At 45.7% G+C, this 27,500-nt stretch overlaps 1 protein-coding gene across 1 annotated transcript in view; it reads left to right on the forward strand.

The window, feature by feature from the left end:
* The window catches only part of gbe1a (glucan (1,4-alpha-), branching enzyme 1a), a 239,766-nt gene that overhangs the window by 60,003 nt on the left and 152,263 nt on the right, over positions 1-27,500 (forward strand). The window contains exons 4-7 of the mRNA XM_071364995.1: positions 1,004-1,129; positions 6,578-6,713; positions 23,514-23,604; positions 24,502-24,711. Of these exons, the coding sequence (XP_071221096.1) occupies positions 1,004-1,129; positions 6,578-6,713; positions 23,514-23,604; positions 24,502-24,711 (563 nt within the window). The remainder of the gene's footprint in view (positions 1-1,003; positions 1,130-6,577; positions 6,714-23,513; positions 23,605-24,501; positions 24,712-27,500) is intronic.

Below are 27,500 nucleotides of genomic sequence, written 5' to 3' on the forward strand. Positions count from 1 at the left end.
GGAGTCGGTCTGTTCATCTCTTGTCCACCAGTCTTAAGAAGGGGTTTAAGGCCCAGTTCAGATACAACAGACGCGAAGGAGAGACGAGACAAAACTAGGCAGTTAATAAAATGTTGTCGTCCAACAGCTGACTAAAGACGGGACGTTCAGATCAAAAAGACCAGCCATCGGATTGAGACCGGTTCCATGGTAACGATACCTCGTCACAATGACGTGATGAAACTTTGATACAAAGTTGCCACTTGTTGTAGCAACGAGTTTCGTGAAATACATTAACCAGAAACGGGGTTGCACTGCAGCAAACAACACAAAGCTAGTTTAACGGCAGCAAAATTGCTAGCTAGCTGCTCTGCTCTGCTCGGCTAGCTAGCTGCTCTGCTCGGCTAGCTAGCTGCTCTGCTCGGCTAGCTAGCTGCTCTGCTCGGCTAGCTAGCTGCTCTGCTCGGCTAGCTAGCTGCTCTGCTCGGCTAGCTAGCTGCTCTGCTCGGCTAGCTAGCTGCTTCGCTAAACACCAAACGTCAGATCAAACTTTGAATTCTGTGTTTTTAAAAGTTACATATCTTGAAAGGATATTTGGTGGGTTTTTTTCATCCTTCCAATCTTTCACTTCTAGATAAAGGTTCGTATTAATATCTTTGGTGTCTTGTTGGCTAGATAAATATCGTCTTCGTCACCTGCTCGCCTCTGATACTATTATCTGACCCTGCTGGTCATTAATGAACATTTGAACATCTTGGTTCTGTTATAATCTCCACCCGGCACAGCCAGAAGAGGACTGGCCACCCCTCAGAGCCTGGTTCCTCTCTAGGTTTCTTCCTAGGTTCTGGCCTTTCTAGGGAGTTTTTCCCAGCCACCGTGCTTCTACACCTGCATTGCTTGCTGTTTGGGGGTTTTAGGCCTGGTTTCTGTACAGCACTTTGAGATATCAGCTGATGTAAGAAGGGCTTTATAAATACATTTGATTTGATGTCATTTCCTTCTTCAACGTGTCTTGTCCAATCAGCTAGTGGTACTGACGTCAGAAGGGGAGGAGTTATTCCGTATCTCTCCGTGGGCCAAATACTGTCACAAACATGTGGACTCCAACACCTATGACTGGATACACTGGGACCCGATCAGACCTTTTCTGGTATGTACCGTGTGTGTGTGTGTGTGTGTCCTCTAGCATTGTGAGAAGCCTCTTATTGCAGAAAGCTTCCTCCTTTTTAATGAAGTGCTATTAACATTTCCCAGGCAGACACCCTGGTGTGAAGGAGCTCTTCACTGTAAGCAGGGCTTGGCAGCATGAGGCTTTTGATGTTTGTGTTTCTAATGGAGACATGTTTATGTAACGCTTAATAAAGGATCGTTCCCCCTCCTCCAACCCTCTACCTCTCTCCTCCTCCAACCCTCTACCTCTCTCCTCCTCCAACCCTCTACCTCTCTCCTCCTCCAACCCTCTACCTCTCTCCTCCTCCAACCCTCTACCTCTCTCCTCCTCCTCCAACCCTCTACCTCTCTGCTCTCCTCATCCTTCCCCCCTCTACCTCTCTCCTCTACCTCTCTCCTCTACCTCTCTCTGCTCTCCTCCTCCCCCCTCTACCTCTCTCCTCTACCTCTCTCCTCTACCTCTCTCCTCTACCTCTCTCCTCTACCTCTCTCCTCTACCTCTCTCTGCTCTCCTCCTCCCCCCTCTACCTCTCTCCTCTACCTATCTCCTCCCTCTGCTCTCCTCATCCTTCCCCCCTCTACCTCCCCCCTCTACGCTCTCCTCCAACCCTCTACCTCTCCTCCCTCTGCTCTCCTCCTCCCTCTGCTCTCCTCCTCCCTCTGCTCTCCTCCTCCCTCTGCTCTCCTCCTCCCTCTGCTCTCCTCTTCCAACCCTCTACCTCTCTCCTCTACCTCTCTCCTCTCTCTGCTCTCCTCCTCCAACACTCTACCTCTCTCCTCCCTCTGCTCTCCTCCTCCCTCTGCTCTCCTCCTCCAACCCTCTACCTCTCTCCTCTACCTCTCTCCTCTATCTCTTTCCTCTACCTCTCTCCTCTACGTCTCTCCCCCCTCTACCTCTCTCCTCCCTCTGCTCTCCTCCTCCAACCCTCTACCTCTCTCCCCCTCTACCTCTCTCCCCCTCTACCTCTGCTCTCCCCCCTCTGCTCTCCTCCCTCTGCTCTCCCCCCTCTGCTCTCCTCCCTCTGCTCTCCCCCCTCTGCTCTCCTCTCTCCCCCTCTCCTCCTGCTCTCCCCCCTCTCCTCCTCTCTCCCTCTCCTCCTCCTCTTCAGCTGTTGCGTCAGGTTTATAGACAGAAACCCAGACAGAAACAGTTGTTCACCAGTTTGAGTTGGACGGTTTCTCAGTTATTCCCTGTGGGATGTAAAACTAACCTCACTCACTCGCTTTCTCTATCATCTCTCTCTATTCTCTCTTTCAATGCTCTCCTTTGCTCCTTCCCACCATTTTCCCTCCCTCCTAGCTCTCTGTTGTTCGTCAGTGGTACTGTTGTCTCAGGGCCCTGTAGTACCAGTGGTACTGTTGTCTCAGGCCCTGTAGTACCAGTGGTACTGTTGTCTCGGGGCCCTGTGGTACTGTTGTCTCGGGGCCCTGTAGTAACAGTGGTACTGTTGTCTCGGGGCCCTGTAGTACTGTTGTCTCGGGGCCCTGTAGTACTGTTGTCTCGGGGCCCTGTAGTAACAGTGGTACTGTTGTCTCTGGGCCCTGTAGTACTGTTGTCTCGGGGCCTTGTAGTACTGTTGTCTCGGGGCCTTGTAGTACTGTTGTCTCGGGGCCCTGTAGTACTGTTGTCTCGGGGCCTTGTAGTACTGTTGTCTCGGGGCCTTGTAGTACTGTTGTCTCGGGGCCCTGTAGTACCAGTGGTACTGTTGTCTCAGGGCCCTGTAGTAACAGTGGTACTGTTGTCTCGGGGCCCTGTAGTACTGTTGTCTCGGGGCCCTGTAGTAACAGTGGTACTGTTGTCTCGGGACCCTGTAGTACTGTTGTCTCGGGGCCCTGTAGTACTGTTGTCTCGGGGCCCTGTAGTACTGTTGTCTCGGGGCCTTGTAGTACTGTTGTCTCGGGGCCCTGTAGTACTGTTGTCTCGGGGCCTTGTAGTACTGTTGTCTCGGGGCCCTGTAGTACCAGTGGTACTGTTGTCTCAGGGCCCTGTAGTACTGTTGTCTCGGGGCCCTGTAGTACTGTTGTCTCAGGCCCTGTAGTACTGTTGTCTCAGGGCCCTGTAGTACTGTTGCTCGGGGCCCTGTAGTACTGTTGTCTCGGGGCCCTGTAGTACTGTTGTCTCAGGCCCTGTAGTACTGCTGTCTCGGGGCCCTGTGGTACTGTTGTCTCGGGGCCCTGTGGTACTGTTGTCTCGGGGCCCTGTGGTACTGTTGTCTCGGGGCCCTGTGGTACTGTTGCCTCGGGGCCCTGTAGTACTGTTGTCTCAGGCCCTGTAGTACCAGTGGTACTGTTGCCTCGGGGCCCTGTGGTACTGTTGTCTCGGGGCCCTGTGGTACTGTTGTCTCGGGGCCCTGTGGTACTGTTGCCTCGGGGCCCTGTGGTACTGTTGTCTCGGGGCCCTGTGGTACTGTTGTCTCGGGGCCCTGTGGTACTGTTGTCTCGGGGCCCTGTGGTACTGTTGTCTCGGGGCCCTGTGGTACTGTTGCCTCGGGGCCCTGTAGTACTGTTGTCTCGGGGCCCTGTAGTACCAGTGGTACTGTTGTCTCGGGGCCCTGTAGTACTGTTGCCTCGGGGCCCTGTAGTACTGTTGTCTCAGGGCCCTGTAGTACTGTTGCCTCGGGGCCCTGTAGTACTGTTGTCTCAGGGCCCTGTAGTACTGTTGCCTCAGGGCCCTGTAGTACTGTTGTCTCGGGGCCCTGTGGTACTGTTGTCTCGGGGCCCTGTAGTACTGTTGCCTCGGGGCCCTGTGGTACTGTTGTCTCAGGGCCCTGTAGTACCAGTAGTACTGTTGTCTCGGGGCCCTGTAGTACTGTTGTCTCGGGGCCCTGTAGTACCAGTGGTACTGTTGTCTCGGGGCCCAGTAGTACTGTTGCTCGGGGCCCTGTAGTACTGTTGTCTCAGGCCCTGTAGTACTGTTGTCTCGGGGCCCAGTAGTACTGTTGCTCGGGGCCCTGTAGTACTGTTGTCTCAGGCCCTGTAGTACTGTTGTCTCAGGGCCCTGTAGTACTGTTGCTCGGGGCCCTGTAGTACTGTTGTCTCAGGGCCCTGTAGTACTGTTGTCTCGGGGCCCAGTAGTACTGTTGCCTCGGGGCCCAGTAGTACTTTTGTCTCGGGGCCCTGTAGTACTGTTGCCTCGGGGCCCTGTAGTACTGTTGCCTAGGGGCCCTGTAGTACTGTTGCCTCGGGGCCCTGTAGTAATGTTGCCTCGGGCCCTGTAGTACTGTTGTCTCAGGGCCCTGTAGTACTGTTGTCTCAGGGCCCTGTGGTACTGTTGTCTCGGGGCCCTGTAGTACCAGTGGTACTGTTGTCTCGGGGCCCTGTGGTACTGTTGTCTCGGGGCCCTGTAGTACTGTTGTCTCGGGGCCCTGTGGTACTGTTGTCTCAGGCCCTGTGGTACTGTTGTCTCGGGGCCCTGTAGTACTGTTGTCTCGGGGCCCTGTGGTACTTTTGTCTCAGTCCCTGTAGTACTGTTGTCTCAGGCCCTGTAGTACTGTTGTCTCGGGGCCCTGTAGTACCAGTTGTCTCGGGGCCCAGTAGTACTGTTGCCTCGGGGCCCTGTAGTACTGTTGCCTCGGGGCCCTGTAGTACTGTTGTCTCAGGCCCTGTAGTAACAGTAGTACTGTTGCCTCGGGGCCCAGTAGTACTGTTTCCTCTGGGGCCCAGTAGTACTGTTGCCTCGGGGCCCTGTAGTACTGTTGCCTCGGGGCCCTGTAGTACTGTTGTCTCAGGCCCTGTAGTAACAGTAGTACTGTTGTCTCGGGGCCCTGTAGTACTGTTGTCTCAGGGCCCTGTAGTAATGTTGCCTCGGGGCCCTGTAGTAATGTTGTCTCAGGGCCCTGTAGTACTGTTGCCTCGGGGCCCTGTAGTACTGTTGTCTCAGGCCCTGTAGTACTGTTGTCTCGGAGCCCAGTAGTGCTGTTGTCTCGGGCCCTGTAGTACTGTTGTCTCAGGCCCTGAAGTACTGTTGTCTCAGGGCCCTGTAGTACTGTTGCCTCAGGGCCCTGTAGTACTGTTGTCTCAGGCCCTGTAGTAATGTTGTCTCAGTCCCTGAAGTACTGTTGTCTCAGGGCCCTGTAGTACTGTTGCCTCGGGGCCCTGTAGTACTGTTGTCTCAGGCCCTGTAGTGCTGTTGTCTCGGAGCCCAGTAGTGCTGTTGTCTCGGGCCCTGTAGTACTGTTGTCTCAGGCCCTGTAGTACTGTTGTCTCAGGCCCTGTAGTACTGTTGTCTCGGGGCCCTGTAGTGCTGTTGTCTCAGGGCCCTGTAGTACCAGTGGTACTGTTGTCTCGGGGCCCTGTAGTACTGTTGTCTCGGGGCCCTGTAGTACTGTTGTCTCAGGGCCCTGTAGTACTGTTGTCTCGGGGCCCTGTGGTACTGTTGTCTCGGGGCCCTGTAGTACTGTTGTCTCGGGGCCCTGTAGTACTGTTGTCTCGGGGCCCTGTGGTACTGTTGTCTCGGGGCCCTGTGGTAATGTTGTCTCGGGGCCCTGTGGTACTGTTGTCTCAGGCCCTGTAGTGCTGTTGTCTCGGGGCCCTGTAGTACTGTTGTCTCGGGGCCCTGTAGTACTGTTGTCTCGGGGCCCTGTGGTACTGTTGTCTCAGGCCCTGTAGTACTGTTGTCTCGGGGCCCTGTAGTACTGTTGTCTCGGGGCCCTGTAGTACCGGTGGTACTGTTGTCTCGGGGCCCTGTAGTACCAGTGGTACTGTTGTCTCGGGGCCCTGTAGTACCGGTGGTACTGTTGTCTCGGGGCCCTGCAGTACCGGTGATACTGTTGTCTCGGGGCCCTGTAGTACTGCTGTCTCGGGGCCCTGTGGTACTGTTGTCTCGGGGCCCTGTAGTACCAGTAGTACTGTTGTCTCGGGGCCCTGTAGTACTGTTGTCTCGGGCCCTGTGGTACTGTTGTCTCGGGGCCCTGTGGTACCAGTGTGTGAAGCGTAGCCTGATACAAGGCTCCTGTGGTTTCACAACGTTTCTGTTGAACAAATGTTTGTTTGTGAGTGTTTCTTTCTTAGCTGATGTGAGATGAACAGTGACGCTCAACCAAACTAATTTACCCCCTCAGTAACTTTTCTCCTCCTCTCTCTCCCTCTCTCTGTCTCTCTCTCTCTCTCTCTCTCTCTCTCTTCTCTCTCTCTCTCTCTCTCTCTCTCTCTCTCTCTCTCTCTCTCTCTCTCTCTCTCTCTCTCTCTCTCTCTCTCTCTCTCTGTCTCTCTCTCTCTCTCTCTCTCTCTCACTCTCTCTCACTGTCTCTCTGTCTCTTTCTCTCTCTCTCACTGTCTCTCTGTCTCTTTCTCTCTCTCTTTCTGTCTCACTCTCTCTTTCTGTCTCTCTCGCTCTCTCTCTCTCTCTCTCTCTCTCTCTCTCTCTCTCTCTCTCTCTCTCTCTCCTCTCTCTCTCTCTCTCTCTCACGCCCTCTCCTCTCCTCTGTAGCACCAACACACCCGTCCTAAGCGTCCCAGGTCTCTGCGTATATACGAAGCTCACGTTGGCATCGCCTCACCGGCGGAAGAGATCGCCACCTACACCAACTTCACCCTCAACGTCCTGCCCAAAATCAAAGACCTGGGTGGGTATGAAAACAGCAATGGCCAAACGTCTACCGTAAAGCGTCTGAAGGAACCCGATGACAGTGGAGGATAACAGACACACAGAAGGGCTGTTGATCTAGAGACAGAGAGACAGAGACAGACAGACAGCTGCAGTCCTCTCCGCATTTAACGTAGATAGTTGGGGAAACTGCCTACCGTTTTATCCACAAACTTTCCCCAGTCTATTTTACTTAATGTTCATTTTACAGAAGGACATGCGTTTTACTGTGTGGATGCACAGTCAGCACCTATAATGGGACGTTGGGAAGGACGGGAGAGATGGACGGGAGTATTGATCCCAACTCGTCAATAAGTTAACAAGGACAAGGTGATGAGAAACAGCCACATGAAGGCACCTGTAGTATCCCTAACAGAATAATCTGGTTCCAGTGTGCTGTTTTCTACCGTGGAGGAGGAGAAATCCAAACACAACCGTTCACAACAGGAAGACATCACGAAACACTTCATCCGTTACACTCGTTAAAATGCCTCATGTCTGTGGGTCAGAATGATGGTTTAAACGTCTCTGTGGAACGTCTGGGTTAGGATGAACCTGCTACTGAAGCTGCTCCTGTGTCTCATTAGGTCTGTCTCTCATTAGAGCCCTGTGGGGTCTGTCTCTCATTAGAGCCCTGTGGAGTCTGTCTCTCTCATTAGAGCCCCGTGGGGTCTGTCTCTCATTAGAGCCCTGTGGAGTCTGTGTCTCTCATTAGAGCCCTGTGGGGTCTGTGTCTCTCATTAGAGCCCTGTGGGGTCTGTGTCTCTCATTAGAGCCCTGTGGGGTCTGTGTCTCTCATTAGAGCCCTGTGGGGTCTGTGTCTCTCATTAGAGCCCTGTGGGGTCTGTGTCTCTCATTAGAGCCCTGTGGGGTCTGTGTCTCTCATTAGAGCCCTGTGGGGTCTGTGTCTCTCATTAGAGCCCTGTGGGGTCTGTCTCTCTCATTAGAGCCCTGTGGGGTCTGTGTCTCTCATTAGAGCCCTGTGGGGTCTGTGTCTCTCATTAGAGCCCTGTGGGGTCTGTGTCTCTCATTAGAGCCCTGCGGGGTCTTTGTCTCAGCTGGATGAGGGGACTGAGGCTTCAGTGTGTTAGTAGAACAGGTTAGTGAACTCAGCCCCAGGACCAGCTGGATGAGGGGACTATTTTTGTTGGTCAGCTCTTGGCATTGCAGGGCTTGGTAATGATATGAGAGGGGTTCACTGTATTTTAGATGTTTCCAAAACTGAATTGCTCTTTTTTGAGTTTTTATTATTAGTGGATATTGGCCTAATTCTGCCCTGCATGCATTGTTTGTAGTTTTCCTCTGGACATGTAGGAGAATCTTACAGAACTCTGCATGCAGGGTTTCAACGGGGTGTTTGTCCCATTGGGTGAAATCTTGTTTCGCAATTGGACCCCACACCTCGCTGCCATAAAGTGCAATTGGTTCAATGACATTCAATTAGTTTTAGCCAAATTATAATAGGTATTTCAATTTGAACTTGTTTTTTAATGGCGTAGAATGCCCTGCGTGCTTTCTCTCTCAGTTCATTCACTGCCTCATTAAGGTGTCCAGTTGAGCTTATTTTTAAACCTGAGTAATTGTAGTGTGTACAGTACTCTATATATATAAACCTCAGTAATTGTAGTGTGTACAGTACTCTATATATATAAACCTCAGTAATTGTAGTGTGTACAGTACTCTATATATATAAACCTCAGTAATTGTAGTGTGTACAGTACTCTATATATATATAAACCTCAGTAATTGTAGTGTGTACAGTACTCTATATATATTAAACCTCAGTAATTGTAGTGTGTACAGTACTCTATATATATAAACCTCAGTAATTGTAGTGTGTACAGTACTCTATATATATAAACCTCAGTAATTGTAGTGTGTACAGTACTCTATATATTTAAACCTCAGTAATTGTAGTGTGTACAGTACTCTATATATATAAACCTCAGTAATTGTACTGTGTACAGTACTCTATATATATAAACCTCAGTAATTGTAGTGTGTACAGTACTCTCTATATTTAAACCTCAGTAATTGTAGTGTGTGCAGTACTCTATTTATATATATAAACCTCAGTAATTGTACTGTGTACAGTACTCTATATATATAAACCTCAGTAATTGTAGTGTGTACAGTACTCTCTATATTTAAACCTCAGTAATTGTAGTGTGTACAGTACCCTATATATAAATAAACCTCAGTAATTGTAGTGTGTACGGTACTATATATATTTAAACCTCAGTAATTGTAGTGTGTACAGTACTCTATATATATATAAACCTCAGTAATTGTAGTGTGTACAGTCCTCTATATATTTAAACCTCAGTAATCGTAGTGTGTACAGTACTCTATATATATATATATATATATAAACCTCAGTAATTGTAGTGTGTACAGTACTATATATATATATATATATATATAAACCTCAGTAATTGTAGTGTGTGCAGTACTCTATATATATAAACCTCAGTAATTGTAGTGTGTACAGTCCTCTATATATTTAAACCTCAGTAATCGTAGTGTGTACAGTACTCTATATATATATATATATATATAAACCTCAGTAATTGTAGTGTGTACAGTACTATATATATATATATATATAAACCTCAGTAATTGTAGTGTGTACAGTACTCTATATATTTAAACCTCAGTAATCATAGTGTGTACAGTACCCTATATATATATATATATATATATATATATATATATATATATATATAAACCTCAGTAATTGTAGTGTGTACAGTCCTCTATATATATAAACCTCAGTAATTGTAGTGTGTGCAGTACTCTATATATATAAACCTCAGTAATTGTAGTGTGTACAGTACTCTATATATATAAACCTCAGTAATTGTAGTGTGTACAGTACTCTATATATATAAACCTCAGTAATTGTAGTGTGTACAGTACTCTATATATTTAAACCTCAGTAATTGTAGTGTGTACAGTACTCTATATATATAAACCTCAGTAATTGTACTGTGTACAGTACTCTATATATATAAACCTCAGTAATTGTAGTGTGTACAGTACTCTATATATATTAAACCTCAGTAATTGTAGTGTGTACAGTACTCTATATATATAAACCTCAGTAATTGTAGTGTGTACAGTACTCTATATATATATATAAACCTCAGTAATTGTAGTGTGTACAGTACTCTATATATTTAAACCTCAGTAATTGTAGTGTGTACAGTACTCTATATATATATATATATATATATAAACCTCAGTAATTGTACTGTGTACAGTACTCTATATATATAAACCTCAGTAATTGTAGTGTGTACAGTACTCTCTATATTTAAACCTCAGTAATTGTAGTGTGTGCAGTACTCTATATATATATATATAAACCTCAGTAATTGTACTGTGTACAGTACTCTATATATATAAACCTCAGTAATTGTAGTGTGTACAGTACTCTCTATATTTAAACCTCAGTAATTGTAGTGTGTACAGTACCCTATATATATAAACCTCAGTAATTGTAGTGTGTACGGTACTATATATATTTAAACCTCAGTAATTGTAGTGTGTACAGTACTCTATATATATATAAACCTCAGTAATTGTAGTGTGTACAGTCCTCTATATATTTAAACCTCAGTAATCGTAGTGTGTACAGTACTCTATATATATATATATATATATATAAACCTCAGTAATTGTAGTGTGTACAGTACTATATATATATATATATAAACCTCAGTAATTGTAGTGTGTGCAGTACTCTATATATATAAACCTCAGTAATTGTAGTGTGTACAGTCCTCTATATATTTAAACCTCAGTAATCGTAGTGTGTACAGTACTCTATATATATATATATATATAAACCTCAGTAATTGTAGTGTGTACAGTACTATATATATATATATATATAAACCTCAGTAATTGTAGTGTGTACAGTACTCTATATATTTAAACCTCAGTAATCGTAGTGTGTACAGTACTCTCTCTATATATATATATATATATATATATATAAACCTCAGTAATTGTAGTGTGTACAGTACTATATATATATATATAAACCTCAGTAATTGTAGTGTGTACAGTACTATATATATATATATAAACCTCAGTAATTGTAGTGTGTACAGTACTATATATATATATATAAACCTCAGTAATTGTAGTGTGTACAGTACTCTATATATATAAACCTCAGTAATTGTAGTGTGTACAGTACTATATATATTTAAACCTCAGTAATTGTAGTATGTACAGTACTCTATATATATAAACCTCAGTAATTGTAGTGTGTACAGTACTCTATATATATAAACCTCAGTAATTGTAGTGTGTACAGTACTCTATATATATATAAACCTCAGTAATTGTAGTGTGTACAGTACTCTATATATATAAACCTCAGTAATTGTAGTGTGTACAGTACTCTATATATATAAACCTCAGTAATTGTAGTGTGTACAGTACTCATATATATATAAACCTCAGTAATTGTAGTGTGTACAGTACTATATATATATATATAGTACCAATTGAGAAATTTGGTCTAATTCCCTGAGATCTGGATCTTCTCTGGAAAATCATTATTTTAGTCTTTTTTGGGGGTGTTTACTCTCCGTCTCGTCATAGTGCATGCTGGGAGTGAGTCGGGAAGCAGGAGGGATTGTGGGAGCGAGTGGAATTCTTTTCACTCTATTGTGTTTTGGTGTTTATAAATGTATATATGTTGAGTTTTTTTAAGGTTTTATTTGTCTCTCTGTCACTAAGCACGTGTCGGGTGGTGGGGTAGTTGAGGGTCTCTCTGTCACTAAGCACGTGTCGGGTGGTGGGGTAGTTGAGGGTGTATTTGTCACTAAGCACGTGTCGGGTGGTGGGGTAGTTGATGGTGTATTTGTCACTAAGCACGTGTCGGGTGGTGGGGTAGTTGAGGGTGTATTTGTCACTAAGCACGTGTCGGGTGGTGGGGTAGTTGAGGGTGTATTTGTCACTAAGCACGTGTCGGGTGGTGGGGTAGTTGAGGGTGTATTTGTCACTAAGCACGTGTCGGGTGGTGGGGTAGTTGAGGGTGTATTTGTCACTAAGCACGTGTCGGGTGGTGGGGTAGTTGAGGGTGTATTTGTCACTAAGCACGTGTCGGGTGGTGGGGTAGTTGATGGTGTATTTGTCACTAAGCACGTGTCGGGTGGTGGGGTAGTTGATGGTGTATTTGTCACTAAGCACGTGTCGGGTGGTGGGGTAGTTGATGGTGTATTTGTCACTAAGCACGTGTCGGGTGGTAGGGTAGTTGAGGGTGTATTTGTCACTAAGCACGTGTCGGGTGGTGGGGTAGTTGAGGGTGTATTTGTCACTAAGCACGTGTCGGGTGGTGGGGTAGTTGAGGGTGTATTTGTCACTAAGCACGTGTCGGGTGGTGGGGTAGTTGAGGGTGTATTTGTCACTAAGCACGTGTCGGGTGGTGGGGTAGTTGAGGGTGTATTTGTCACTAAGCACGTGTCGGGTGGTGGGGTAGTTGAGGGTGTATTTGTCACTAAGCACGTGTCGGGTGGTGGGGTAGTTGAGGGTGTATTTGTCACTAAGCACGTGTCGGGTGGTGGGGTAGTTGAGGGTGTATTTGTCACTAAGCACGTGTCGGGTGGTGGGGTAGTTGAGGGTGTATTTGTCACTAAGCACGTGTCGGGTGGTGGGGTAGTTGAGGGTGTATTTGTCACTAAGCACGTGTCGGGTGGTGGGGTAGTTGATGGTGTATTTGTCACTAAGCACGTGTCGGGTGGTGGGGTAGTTGATGGTGTATTTGTCACTAAGCACGTGTCGGGTGGTGGGGTAGTTGATGGTGTATTTGTCACTAAGCACGTGTCGGGTGGTGGGGTAGTTGAGGGTGTATTTGTCACTAAGCACGTGTCGGGTGGTGGGGTAGTTGAGGGTGTATTTGTCACTAAGCACGTGTCGGGTGGTGGGGTAGTTGAGGGTGTATTTGTCACTAAGCACGTGTCGGGTGGTGGGGTAGTTGAGGGTGTATTTGTCACTAAGCACGTGTCGGGTGGTGGGGTAGTTGAGGGTGTATTTGTCACTAAGCACGTGTCGGGTGGTGGGGTAGTTGAGGGTGTATTTGTCACTAAGCACGTGTCGGGTGGTGGGGTAGTTGATGGTGTATTTGTCACTAAGCACGTGTCGGGTGGTGGGGTAGTTGAGGGTGTATTTGTCACTAAGCACGTGTCGGGTGGTGGGGTAGTTGATGGTGTATTTGTCACTAAGCACGTGTCGGGTGGTGGGGTAGTTGAGGGTGTATTTGTCACTAAGCACGTGTCGGGTGGTGGGGTAGTTGATGGTGTATTTGTCACTAAGCACGTGTCGGGTGGTGGGGTAGTTGAGGGTGTATTTGTCACTAAGCACGTGTCGGGTGGTGGGGTAGTTGAGGGTGTTTTTCTCGAGGGCGTATCCAGCCAGAGGTTGTAACTCGTGGAGGTTTGGAGTTTGAATAACTTAGTCGGCGGCGTGGGGTGAAGATTCCTGCTGCGGCAGGGCGTTCTGTGGTAGAATGTAGCTTAGCAGTGGGCGCTATCATTGGGTATGATTAGGGTTACAAAGGGTCGGGAAAACCTTCCCATGGTAAATTTCAGGAATTTCTCTGGACATTTTCCTTGGGAAGTTAAGCCCTGGAATTTGGGGAATTTTGTTTAAATTCATTAATAAAAAATATAACGGTGAACCTTTTTTGTGGGATACACACAAGGCAATTCTAGGTCTTGTGGCATATTTTGGTTAAACTATTCCCCAATTCAATGGAATGCAACCCTCTGCATGAACAGTGCAATCTTCCATCACATGTGCAGCTGATTCTCAAGATCTTGTACACTAATGAGATGCTATTGAGCCCACACTACTACACTGTCTGAGCCAAGGACTACATGCTGTCTGGTAAGTTTTGATTACAATACTGGGTGGGGTGAAAATATTTTATGACGTACATGATTTTGTGTTAACTAGTAAATAGTAGCCTCCATCAAAGTGTGTTTAAATCATTTCTAACGTGTTAACAATTTCTGCCTGTTAGTTTTTATTACCATGTGGGTTTTAGTATAGTTGAGCCTGATAACTGAGGAGTCTTAATTCACCTGTTTCCATACATATTTTATTTAAAAACATTTATCTTACAAAGGAGTTGTTTAATCAAACTGCTTAAATATTTATCTGTACATGGAATTGTATATATATGTTTTTTTACTCCGTGTTTTCAAATATTTACAGGAAAAACCCACGGGCACTATCTGATGTGTGGAGACATTTTCACTGCAGCTAATGTAGAAGGAAACGCTGTGTACATTTGCAAATACTGTGCCAAATCATAGGTGAAGAATGCAACAAATATGCAGAATCAACTGGCCAAGTGCATAAAGTTCCCTCAGCGCTCACAACAAGCAACCTCTGACAAAAGTCCCTCTACTTCTATTCGAGGTGATAACGATGAATCAGACACCTTATCGATATGAACAGCTCATGGTCCTCCTGGAATCAGAAGTTTCTTTGACTCAACGGAGGAACGTAGTCAGAGAAATGCTGATGAATGTCTTGCTCGAGCTGTTTATGCAACTGGTTCGCCTCTGATGCTCACAGGCAATGTGTATTGGAAGAGATTTCTGAATGTTCTTCGCCCAGCATACACCCCTCCAACCAGACATGCTTTATCTACTCATTTACTGGATGCAGAGTTCAACAGAGTTCAAGTGAAGGTCAAGCAACTCATAGAGAAAGCAGACTGTATTGCAATCATTTCTGATAGGTGGTCGAATGTTCCTGGGCAAGGAATAATTAACTACATCATCTCCACCCCTCAACAGACACAAGGGACAACAGACACACCGGTCTCTACATTGCAGATGAGCTGAAGGCAGTCATCAATGACCTTGGACCACAGAAGGTATTTGCACTGGTGACAGACAATGCTGCGAACATGAAGGCTGCTTGGTCTAAAGTGGAGGAGTCCTACCCTCACATCACACCCATTGGCTGTACTGCTCATGCATTAAATCTGCTCCTCGAGGACATCATGGCATTGAAAACAATGGATACACTCTACAAGAGAGCCAATGAAATGGTTAGGTATGTGAAGGGTCATCAAGTTATAGCAGCAATCTACCTCACCAAGCAAAGTGAGAAGAATAAGAGCACCACATTGAAGCTGCCCAGCAACACCCGTTGGGGTGGTGTTGTCATCATGTTTGACAGTCTCCTGGAGGGGAAGGAGTGTCTCCATGAAATGGACATATCACAGCCTGCCGATATGGACAGCCCCATCAAGAGGATCCTCCTGGATGATGTATTTTGGGAGAGAGTGGTAAGCAGCCTGAAACTCCTGAAACCTATAGCAGTAGCCATTGCACGGATTGAGGGAGACAATGCCATCCTGCCTGATGTTCAGACTCTGCTTGCAGATGTAAGAGAAGAAATCCGTACTGTCCTGCCCACTTCACTGTTGCTCCAAGCAGAGGAAACTGCAGTTCTGAAATACATCAAAAAGCGTTAAGACTTCTGCCTGAAGTCCATACACGCCACAGCGTACATGTTGGACCCCAAGTATGCTGGCAAGAGCATCCTGTCTGGTGCAGAGATCAACAAGGCCTATGGTGTCATCACTACCGTGTCTCGCCACCTTGGCCTGGATGAGGGCAAGGTTGTTGGCAGTCTGGCGAAGTACACTTCCATGCAAGGGCTTTGGGATGGAGATGCAATATGGCAGTCGTGCCAACATATCTCATCAGCCACCTGGTGGAAGGGACTTTGTGGAACTGAGGCTCTTTCCCCTGTTGCCTCCATCATCCTCCAAATCCCACCAACATCAGCCGCCTCAGAGCGCAACTGGTCCTTGTTTGGGAACACACACACCAAAGCACGCAACAGGCTGACCAATACAAGGGTTGAAAAATTGGTTGCCATCCGGGCAAATTTGAGGCTTTTTGAGCCTGACAACGAGCAATCCTCAACAAGGTTGGAAAGTGACAGTGACGATGAGGCCTCAGAGTCTGATGTTCAAGAGGTGGACATTGAGGAGGTCCAGGGAGAAGACATGGAAGCCTGGGAGAAAGACAACCAACAGCTAAAATATGTAGAAAATGTTTTGGGGAAATGCAATGGATCATTGGGGATCATTCAATATTGCCTTTAGTTGTTCAGTGAAATCATCCCATGTGAAGAGTCAACTCATTTTATTTATTTTATTTAACCTTTATTTAACTGGGCAAGTCAGTGAAGAACACATTCTTATTTACAATGACGGCCTACCGGGGGAAGAGTGTGTAACGGCAGCCTTCCTCCTCTTCACGAGAAGAGAGGGTGTAACAGGGATCGGACCAACGCTGCGTAGCCAGTGCTCAACATGTTTAATATAACGATAAACACTTACAACAAATACAAAATAACAAATGTGGCAAACCGATACAGCCCTATCTGGTGCAGAGAAAACACAAAGACAGGAAACAACCACCCACAAACCCCAACACAAAACAAGCCTCCTATATATGATTCCCAATCAGGGACAACACAAAACACCTGCCTCTGATTGAGAACCATATTAGGCCAAACATAGAAACAGACAAACTAGACACACAACATAGAATGCCCACCCAGCTCACGTCCTGACCAACACTAAAACAATCACAACACACAAGAACTATGGTCAGAACGTGACAGAGTGGGTTAACCGCCTTGTTCAGGGGCAAAACGACAGATAAAAAAAAAAAAAAAAATTGTTTTAAAAAAAGGTTAAATTAGTAACTCAATTGTTTTTTAAATTTCTATTGGAAGGATTTAATAATTTGCAATTATGTCTACTTATGATAAGGTAAAAATAAAAAAGTCTCCATATGATATGTTAAATATATCCAATGCAAAAAAACATCTACATTTAAATGGCATTAATATTAATTTGCATATATTTCTGTGGAAAGTCTCCACCTCTGAGTATTCCACAAAATGTGCTACCCTGGGTAGGATAATATATATAAATAAATAAAGGCATAAAATCTTCCTCATGGATAAATAACGTTGTTCTGATATTCTTAGATTCGATTGAAAAGCTGAATACGATGGTTGAGAGTGGTGTTGTAGGAGACACAGACGTCTGTATTCCCTCTTATGGATAGTTGGCAGTGGTGTTGTAGGAGACACAGACGTCTGTATTCCCTCTTATGGATAGTTGGCAGTGGTGTTGTAGGAGACACAGACGTCTGTATTCCCTCTTATGGATAGTTGGCAGTGGTGTTGTAGGAGACACAGACGTCTGTATTCCCTCTTATGGATAGTTGGCAGTGGTGTTGTAGGAGACACAGACGTCGGTATTCCCTCTTATGGATAGTTGGCAGTGGTGTTGTAGGAGACACAGACGTCGGTATTCCCTCTTATGGATAGTTGGCAGTGGTGTGTCGTCACAAAAACTCAAAGTGGGGGTGTGGACATCCTGTTCTGAAAAAGGGTTCTTGCCTTTGTGATATGAGGTTGAAGAGGTAGTTGAGGTTATTAAAAGTTAGATATGACAACATCCCTATGTGTTTAATAAATGTATATGCCCCAGCAGTGACAGTCGAGAGGGTATGTTTTTTACAGAGATGATCAAATACCTTTTGAGAAATGTAATACCGAGGATGATTTATTCCATACTGGGGATTTTAACTGTACAGTCAGGGATTTGTAGAATGAAATCACAAAGAACCTCATATAGACTCAACGCCTTCTTGTAACACATGAGCTGTGATATTTTGGCGGAGCCAACATGGAGGCACTAGACGACAGTACACATAGGGCCCAAGTGATAGAGAACACCATCGCTCTGGCCATGTTAAATAGACGGGCAAAACAATAACATCTCAGGTCTGGTTAATCAAGGGTGATTTTCTGATCATTGTTTAATAACAGGAGGTTGTGTACATTAACGCTGTAACACCCACACGTGCATCCTGGCATTTTAATATAAACGTTATTGAGTGATGATCACTTCAGGAAATGTTTTTTCAGTTTTTTTCTGGGAGAGGTGGAAATCTGAAAGGACAGTTTTGTATCTCTTCAACAGCGGTGGGATAAAGGGGAACATCCAGATTCAACTATTCTGTAATCAATACACCATGAATGTCACCAGAGATATCGCCAGATCAATGAACGTCCTAGAGTCTGAGACAGTGGGACTCCTGATGTTGGTTCTGAGACCACAGGAGATCGAGGCCATATTCAGGCCATTCAAGAGGAAAAACAGCCTCTCATTACCAGACCTGCTGGGTATCAGAGCACAGGGGGTTATTGGTGAGAAGTACGTTTCAGGGAATCTCAGAAATGGATGCCTCATCCACATTTTTCTTAGGTTTAGAGAAAAAGAATGGACGAAGAAGGATTATTAATTGCCTCAAATCAGCTGTTGGACAGGAGCTCACTAGCCCAAGTGGAATTAGATAGAGGGCAGTTACCCTATGGAGGTGAAGAACTGGAGGCCGGTGGCCTTAAGAAGCAGTGCGGCTTGGTTGGGTTGTGCTTCTTGGAGGACGCATGGCTTTCGACCTTCGTCTCTCCCGAGCCCATACGGGAGTTGTAGCGATGAGACAAGATAGTAATTACTAGCGATTGGATACCACGAAATTGGGGAGAAAAAAGGGGGTAAAATTTATAAAATAAATTTTTTTAAATAAAATGAATGGTATAAGGGAGATTTTGAAGTATCTTGGGAGTGTAACTAGGGGCTGAGAGGACAATGGGGGGGAAGAAAAATGGAATTAGGGGGGGTTGTAATGGTGGAAGAATGTCGTATGTCCTCTTATTGTTAATAATGTGGTTGCCTCTGCACTGTGGCATCGGTTGTCATGTTAAGAGCCACCGTCTGGCCTTCTGGCCAAGATACAGGCAATTATTGTAGATTTATTTTGGGGGGGATAAATAGCATTGGGTTCCAGAAAGTGTTTTTGTATTTGTCAAAAGAGAAGAGAGGGGACAAGGTCTTGCTAGGTGGGCTGCTGCTTTCTGGTAACAGTTTAGTCAAAGGTTGCTTTACGGACCGGAAAATGTGGTGTGGAGAGTGGGGTGACAGGTCTGGTATTACAGCAGGTAGGGGGATTAGAGTTAAAGAAGGCTTTATATGTGGTTCATAGTAGCCAGATTTCTAGGGAGGGAGTACCTCCGTTTTACAGAGGCCTTCTTAGGGTTTGGAGTATAATTTTTATTTTTATTTTTTTATTTCACCTTTATTTAACCAGGTAGGCTAGTTGAGAACACGTTCTCATTTGCAACTGCGACCTGGCCAAGATAAAGCATAGCAGTGTGAACAGACAACACAGAGTTACACATGGAGTAAACAATAAACAAGTCAATAACGACTTAATAATAATAATAATGAAGGTGTCCAGACGCACTAAGGCTGAGTCAGTACATTGGCTGTTGGAGGAACCTCGCACTAAGGCTGAGTCAGTACATTGGCTGTTGGAGGAACCTCGCACAAAGGCTGAGTCAGTACATTGGCTGTTGGAGGACCCTCGCACTAAGGCTGAGTCAGTACATTGGCTGTTGGAGGAACCTCGCACTAAGGCTGAGTCAGTACATTGGCTGCTGGAGGAACCTCGCACTAAGGCTGAGTCAGTACATTGGCTGTTGGAGGAACCTCGCACTAAGGCTGAGTCAGTACATTGGCTGCTGGAGGAACCTCGCACTAAGGCTGAGTCAGTACATTGGCTGCTGGAGGAACCTCGCACTAAGGCTGAGTCAGTACATTGGCTGCTGGAGGAACCTCGCACTAAGGCTGAGTCAGTACATTGGCTGCTGGAGGAACCTCGCACTAAGGCTGAGTCAGTACATTGGCTGCTGGAGGAACCTCGCACTAAGGCTGAGTCAGGACATTGGCTGCTGGAGGAACCTCTGGTGTTTGGAGGCAAGACTGGATTGTACAACTGAATCTGTTCCACATTTCTCCAAGATGTTGGTGAAGGGCAACATCATCCCCCTCAGGAAGTTAACGGACATGGCTGGGCCCACATGAATGGTTGGAGGACGGGTGGCTCAACATCTGGGTGTGATGTCGGAGAAGATTGTCGAACAACTGCTGGGAAGTTTTAAGGAAGACTCTGTCAGTAGAGGAGTGAATTATGCTCGAGAGTTACTACAAAAAAAGGCACCAGATGAAGACTCCCCATTTCCCAGACTAAGGATTACACCCAATATCCCAGAGTCAAACAGAAGGGATTTATTAGTGGATGTCAGAGGGTTGGAAGAGCTGGGTTTGGATGAGGTGAATGGTAAGGAGTTATATAGGGGGTGTATCAAGGTTTTTAAATAAAGATAAATAGAAATGACACTCCTTGGAGGGTAAAACTGGGCCTCGATGACAAGGTAAAGCCAGCTTGGAGAGCACTGTACAAGCCACCGTTACTAAAGGGGACTGGTGATATGTAATGGAGGGTGATGATGACAAGGTAACCACCGTTACTAAAGGGGACTGGTGATATGTAATGGAGGGTGATGATGACAAGGTAACCACCGTTACTAAAGGGGACTGGTGATATGTAATGGAGGGTGATGATGACAAGGTAACCACCGTTACTAAAGGGGACTGGTGATATGTAATGGAGGGTGATGATGACAAGGTAACCACCGTTACTAAAGGGGACTGGTGATATGTAATGGAGGGTGATGATGACAAGGTAACCACCGTTACTAAAGGGGACTGGTGATATGTAATGGGGGGTGATGATGACAAGGTAACCACCGTTACTAAAGGGGACTGGTGATATGTAATGGGGGGTGATGATGACAAGGTAACCACCGTTACTAAAGGGGACTGGTGATATGTAATGGAGGGTGATGATGACAAGGTAACCACCGTTACTAAAGGGGACTGGTGATATGTAATGGAGGGTGATGATGACAAGGTAACCACCGTTACTAAAGGGGACTGGTGATATGTAATGGAGGGTGATGATGACAAGGTAACCACCGTTACTAAAGGGGACTGGTGATATGTAATGGGGGGTGATGATGACAAGGTAACCACCGTTACTAAAGGGGACTGGTGATATGTAATGGGGGGTGATGATGACAAGGTAACCACCGTTACTAAAGGGGACTGGTGATATGTAATGGAGGGTGATGATGACAAGGTAACCACCGTTACTAAAGGGGACTGGTGATATGTAATGGGAGGTGATGATGACAAGGTAACCACCGTTACTAAAGGGGACTGGTGATATGTAATGGAGGGTGATGATGACAAGGTAACCACCGTTACTAAAGGGGACTGGTGATATGTAATGGGGGGTGTTGATGACAAGGTAACCACCGTTACTAAAGGGGACTGGTGATATGTAATGGGGGGTGATGATGACAAGGTAACCACCGTTACTAAAGGGGACTGGTGATATGTAATGGGGGGTGATGATGACAAGGTAACCACCGTTACTAAAGGGGACTGGTGATATGTAATGGAGGGTGATGATGACAAGGTAACCACCGTTACTAAAGGGGACTGGTGATATGTAATGGGGGGTGTTGATGACAAGGTAACCACCGTTACTAAAGGGGACTGGTGATATGTAATGGAGGGTGATGATGACAAGGTAACCACCGTTACTAAAGGGGACTGGTGATATGTAATGGGGGGTGATGATGACAAGGTAACCACCGTTACTAAAGGGGACTGGTGATATGTAATGGAGGGTGATGATGACAAGGTAACCACCGTTACTAAAGGGGACTGGTGATATGTAATGGGGGGTGATACATGGCATCATTGCAGTTAATTCTTTTGTTTCTGTTATTAACTCAGATGTTGTAGATGGATGTCCTTTATGTAATATAAGAGAAACAATTTTTCACTGTTTTAGGGAGTGTGAGAGGATCAAACCTCTTTTTGAAATACTATAATCTTTTGTTTACAGCTGTAGGGGAGATTTTTCAATAACACTGGTTTTACTTTGGGGTTTCGATACAGTAAGCAACAGAAAATAAAACGTCAACTGTTAAATGTTATTTTGGGACAAGATGTCCATTTGTCTGAGTAGGAAACACAAGATAGACGGGGGGGATATGGTAAAGATGTGTTTATAAAGGATTAGTCAAAGGGACATTAAAAGTGGATTTTGAGTTTTTCTCTGTTTTTCTCGGCTGTAAAAGACCTTCCATTGTTTGAGGAGAAGTCGGTTTACGAAGGAGTGTTATGTTTTGTGGAGGGAAACTATTTCTTGTTGATAAAATAAGATGTTTAATTTCTGAAAAGGCCATTTTGTGTTAATACTTGAGTATAGAAAATCTCAAACTGTCTGTCTGTCTCTCTCTGTCTCTCTCTGTCTCTCTCTGTCTCTCTCTCTCTCTGTCTCTCTCTCTCTCTGTCTCTCTCTCTCTCTGTCTCTCTCTCTCTCTGTCTCTCTCTCTCTCTGTCTCTCTCTCTCTGTCTCTCTCTCTCTCTCTCGTCTCTCTCTCTCTGTCTCTCTCTCTCTCTGTCTCTCTCTCTCTCTCTGTCTCTCTCTCTCTGTCTCTCTCTCTCTGTCTCTCTCTCTCTGTCTCTCTCTCTCTCTCTCTCTCTCTCTCTCTCTCTCTCTCTCTCTCTCTCTCTCTCTCTGTCTCTCACGCTGATGTGAGCTAAGCTCTGGTAGCGTTGACCTGTTAGAGGAGCTCACAGCAGGGTCTTAGACGACCCCATACAGAGCGTGCGCACACACGCGCACACACACACACACACACACACACACACACACACACACACACACACACACATACACACACACACACACGGCGTCGGAGCACAGCTAAGCCCCCAGGAACTTGGTAGGGAGTCCATCCGTGGACGAATAAATGTCAGAAAGGGATGCCTTCTCTCTCTCTCTCTCCTCCTTTCTTCTTCAGCCTCTCCTCTCTCTCTCCTGTCTGCGTGGAGCGCTGCAGGGGTAAGGCCATGCTGCAACACTTTGAAACACTATCTCTTAGCCTCTTATCCCAGCCCTGTCTAAATCCCACAACTGGTGTGCTGTTCAACTCCTTACGGCGTAGAGTAGGGAGGTATTTCATCTAGAAACACGCCGTGAATAGCCACAGTACACCTTCTCCATTCAATTTACATCTGAATTATAACAGGTTATAATGTCTTTGTCAGGTTGTCTTTTTGTCAGGTTATAACTGGTTTTAATGTTTGTGTCAGGTTATTACTGGTTATAATGTCTGTCAGGTTATAACTGGTTATAATGTCTTTGTCAGGTTATAACTGGTTACAATGTTTGTCAGGTTATGTCTTTGTCAGGTTATAACTGGTTATAATGTCTATGTCAGATTATAATGTCTTTGTCAGGTAATAACTGGTTCTGTCAGGTTATAACTGGTTATGTCTGTCAGGTTATAACTGGTAATAAGGTGTATGTCAGGTTATAACTGGTTATGTCTTTGTCAGGTTGTAACTGGTTATAATGTCTTTGTCAGGTTATAACTGGTTCTCTCAGGTTATAACTGGTTCTGTCAGGTTATAACTGGTTCTGTCAGGTTATAACTGCTAATAATGTCTTTGTCAGGTTATAACTGGTTCTGTCTCTGTCAGGTTATAACTGGTTATGTCTCTGTCAGGTTATAACTGGTTCTGTCAGGTTATAACTGCTAATAATGTCTCTGTCAGGTTATAACTGGTTATTTCTCTGTCAGGTTATAACTGGTTATGTCTGTCAGGTTATAACTGGTTATGTCTCTGTCAGGTTATAACTGGTTATGTCTCTGTCAGGTTATAACTGGTTATTTCTCTGTCAGGTTATAACTGGTTCTGTCAGGTTATAACTGGTTATGTCTCTTTCAGGTTATAACTGTGTCCAGTTGATGGCCATCATGGAGCATGCGTACTATGGAAGCTTTGGATACCAGGTCACCAACTTCTTTGCTGCCTCCAGGTAACATACACACAACCTCCAGGTAACACACACACAACCTCCAGGTAACACACACAACCTCCAGGTAACATACGCACAACCTCCAGGTAACATACACACAACCTCCAGGTAACACACACACAACCTCCAGGTAACACACACACAACCTCCAGGTAACACACACACAACCTCCAGGTAACACACACACAACCTCCAGGTAACACACACACAACCTCCAGGTAACACACGCACAACCTCCAGGTAACACACGCACAACCTCCAGGTAACACACGCCTTAGATTCACACATGCCATACACACGTCCCCTGTCCAGCAGCGTGAGTCCCCCTGCCCGGCAGCGTGAGTCCCCCTGCCCGGCAGCGTGAGTCCCCCTGCCCGGCAGCGTGAGTCCCCCTGCCCGGCAGCGTGAGTCCCCCTGCCCGGCAGCGTGAGTCCCCCTGCCCGGCAGCGTGAGTCCCCCTGCCCGGCAGCGTGAGAGGAATTTATTTCCTGGTCAAAGCAGGGCTGTGCATCTGAGTTCTTTATGCTAGAGCTATAGAACTGGAGAATTTGAAATATATACGTTTTATGTCTCTCTTTCCTTCCTAAAAGGTTTATTCTGTTCTACTGCCATTTCCTGTAAGTTTGTGTTAGTTCTTAATGTTTCTTTGTGGAGAAGGAACCTGCTAGTAAGAATTTCATTGGACTATTCGTACCGTGCGTGTCCCGTACACACGATACACGACTTCCTGTCTCACACGACTTCCTGTCTCACACGACACACGACTTCCTGTCTCCATGATCTTAAGATGTTTTCTACAAAACAATATGTTCTTTCATAATGTTTACCCCCGTCCCCCGTCCCCTGTCCCCCGTCCCCTGTCCCCCGTCCGTGCCTTCCTCTCCTCCTTCTCTCCAGTCGGTTCGGTACCCCTGAGGACCTGAAGAGGTTGGTGGACACCGCCCACTCTTTGGGGATCACCGTCCTATTGGACGTGGTCCATAGCCACGCCTCCAGTAACACGGCCGATGGGCTGAATAAGTTTGACGGGACAGACTCCTGCTTCTTCCACTCTGGAGCCAGAGGGCAACATCCACAGTGGGGCTCACGCCTCTTCAACTACCAGAGGTAGGGACACGCACGTACACACTCTAACACACAAAGTGTGTCCTAACTCAGCTCCAACCCCAGACCGTGGCCCCAAACTCACGAAGACGTGTTGGACGGTCATTCATTATAAATACAACTCCAGTCCGTGTCTTTGTGTTGGACGGTCATTCATTATAAATAGAACTCCAGTCCGTGTCTTTGTGTTGGACGGTCATTCATTATAAACAGAACTCCAGTCCGTGTCTTTGTGTTGGACGGTCATTCATTATAAATAGAACTCCAGTCCGTGTCTTTGTGTTGGACGGTCATTCATTATAAATACAACTCCAGTCCGTGTCTTTGTGTTGGACGGTCATTCATTATAAATAGAACTCCAGTCCGTGTCTTTGTGTTGGACGGTCATTCATTATAAATAGAACTCCAGTCCGTGTCTTTGTGTTGGACGGTCATTCATTATAAATAGAACTCCAGTCCGTGTCTTTGTGTTGGACGGTCATTCATTATAAATAGAACTCCAGTCCGTGTCTCTGTGTTGGACGGTCATTCATTATAAATAGAACTCCAGTCCGTGTCTTTGTGTTGGACGGTCATTCATTATAAATAGAACTCCAGTCCGTGTCTTTGTGTTGGACGGTCATTCATTATAAATAGAACTCCAGTCCGTGTCTTTGTGTTGACGGTCATTCATTATAAATACAACTCCAGTCCGTGTCTCTGTGTTGGACGGTCATTCATTATAAATAGAACTCCAGTCCGTGTCTTTGTGTTGGACGGTCATTCATTATAAATAGAACTCCAGTCCGTGTCTTTGTGTTGGACGGTCATTCATTATAAATAGAACTCCAGTCCGTGTCTTTGTGTTGGACGGTCATTCATTATAAATAGAACTCCAGTCCGCGTCTTTGTGTTGGACGGTCATTCATTATAAATAGAACTCCAGTCCGTGTCTCTGTGTTGGACGGTCATTCATTATAAATAGAACTCCAGTCCGTGTCTTTGTGTTGGACGGTCATTCATTATAAACAGAACTCCAGTCCGTGTCTTTGTGTTGGACGGTCATTCATTATAAATAGAACTCCAGTCCGTGTCTTTGTGTTGGACGGTCATTCATTATAAATACAACTCCAGTCCGTGTCTTTGTGTTGGACGGTCATTCATTATAAATAGAACTCCAGTCCATGTCTTTGTTGGACGGTAATTCATTTAACCCTAAAGGCACCAACACAGGCACATTTTAACCCCCCAGTGGTCCAAAATGTTTTGATCCATCAGAAATTTGTTAAGAATCTAGTTATGAAGTGCCAACCACTATAACTAACTTTTTTAATGTTTAAAAAAATGTAATACATATTTAGCTTCTACTTCATGTAGAGTCTTATCTTTCAGATGCCACTGGAACTGAGTTGAGGCCTGTAGCGTTTTGAAGTTAGAGCTGAAAGTCTGATGCACCTGAGCCCGTATCGATTATATTCCCATACCGTATCAATTATATTCCCATACCGGAGCCCGTATCAATTATATTCCCATACCGGTTCCCGTATCAATTATATTCCCATACCGGAGCCCGTATCGATTATATTCCCATACCGGTTCCCATATCAATTATATTCCCATACCGGAGGCCGTATCAATTATATTCCCATACCGGAGCCCGTATCAATTATATTCCCATACCGGAGCCCGTATCAATTATATTCCCATACCGGAGCCCGTATCAATTATATTCCCATACCGGAGGCCGTATCAATTATATTCCCATACCGTATCAATTATATTCCCATACCGGAGGCCGTATCAATTATATTCCCATACCGGAGGCCGTATCAATTATATTCCCATACCGGAGCCCGTATCAATTATATTCCCATACCGGAGCCCGTATCAATTATATTCCCATACCGGAGGCCGTATCAATTATATTCCCATACCGTATCAATTATATTCCCATACCGGAGGCCGTATCAATTATATTCCCATACCGGAGGCCGTATCAATTATAATCCCATACCGGAGCCCATATTGATTATATTCCTATACCGGAGCCCGTATCGATTATATTCCCATACCGGAGCCCGTATCAATTATAATCCCATACCGGAGCCCGTATCAATTATATTCCCATACCGGAGCCCGTATCGATTATATTCCCATACCGGTTCCCATATCAATTATATTCCCATACCGGAGCCCGTATCAATTATATTCCCATACCGGTTCCCGTATCAATTATATTCCCATACCGGAGCCCCCCGTATCAATTATATTCCCATACAGGAGCCCCCCGTATCAATGATATTCCCATACCGGAGCCCCCCGTATCAATGATATTCCCATGCCGGAGCCCCCCGTATCAATGATATTCCCATACCGGAGCCCCCCGTATCAATTATTTTCCCATACCGGAGCCCCCCGTATCAATGATATTCCCATGCCGGAGCCCCCCGTATCAATTATATTCCCATACCGGAGCCCCCCGTATCAATGATATTCCCATACCGGAGCCCCCCGTATCAATTATATTCCCATACCGGAGCCCCCCGTATCAATGATATTCCCATGCCGGAGCCCCCCGTATCAATTATATTCCCATACCGGAGCCCCCCGTATCAATGATATTCCCATACCGGAGCCCGCCGTATCAATTATATTCCCATACCGGAGCCCCCCGTATCAATTATATTCCCATGCCGGAGCCCCCCGTATCGATGATATTCCCATACCGGAGCCCCCCGTATCAATTATATTCCCATACCGGAGCCCCCCGTATCGATGATATTCCCATACCGGAGCCCGCCGTATCGATGATA

The sequence above is a fragment of the Salvelinus alpinus genome, chromosome 24, assembly GCF_045679555.1.
Source record: "Salvelinus alpinus chromosome 24, SLU_Salpinus.1, whole genome shotgun sequence".
In the NCBI taxonomy this organism is placed as follows: domain Eukaryota; kingdom Metazoa; phylum Chordata; class Actinopteri; order Salmoniformes; family Salmonidae; genus Salvelinus; species Salvelinus alpinus.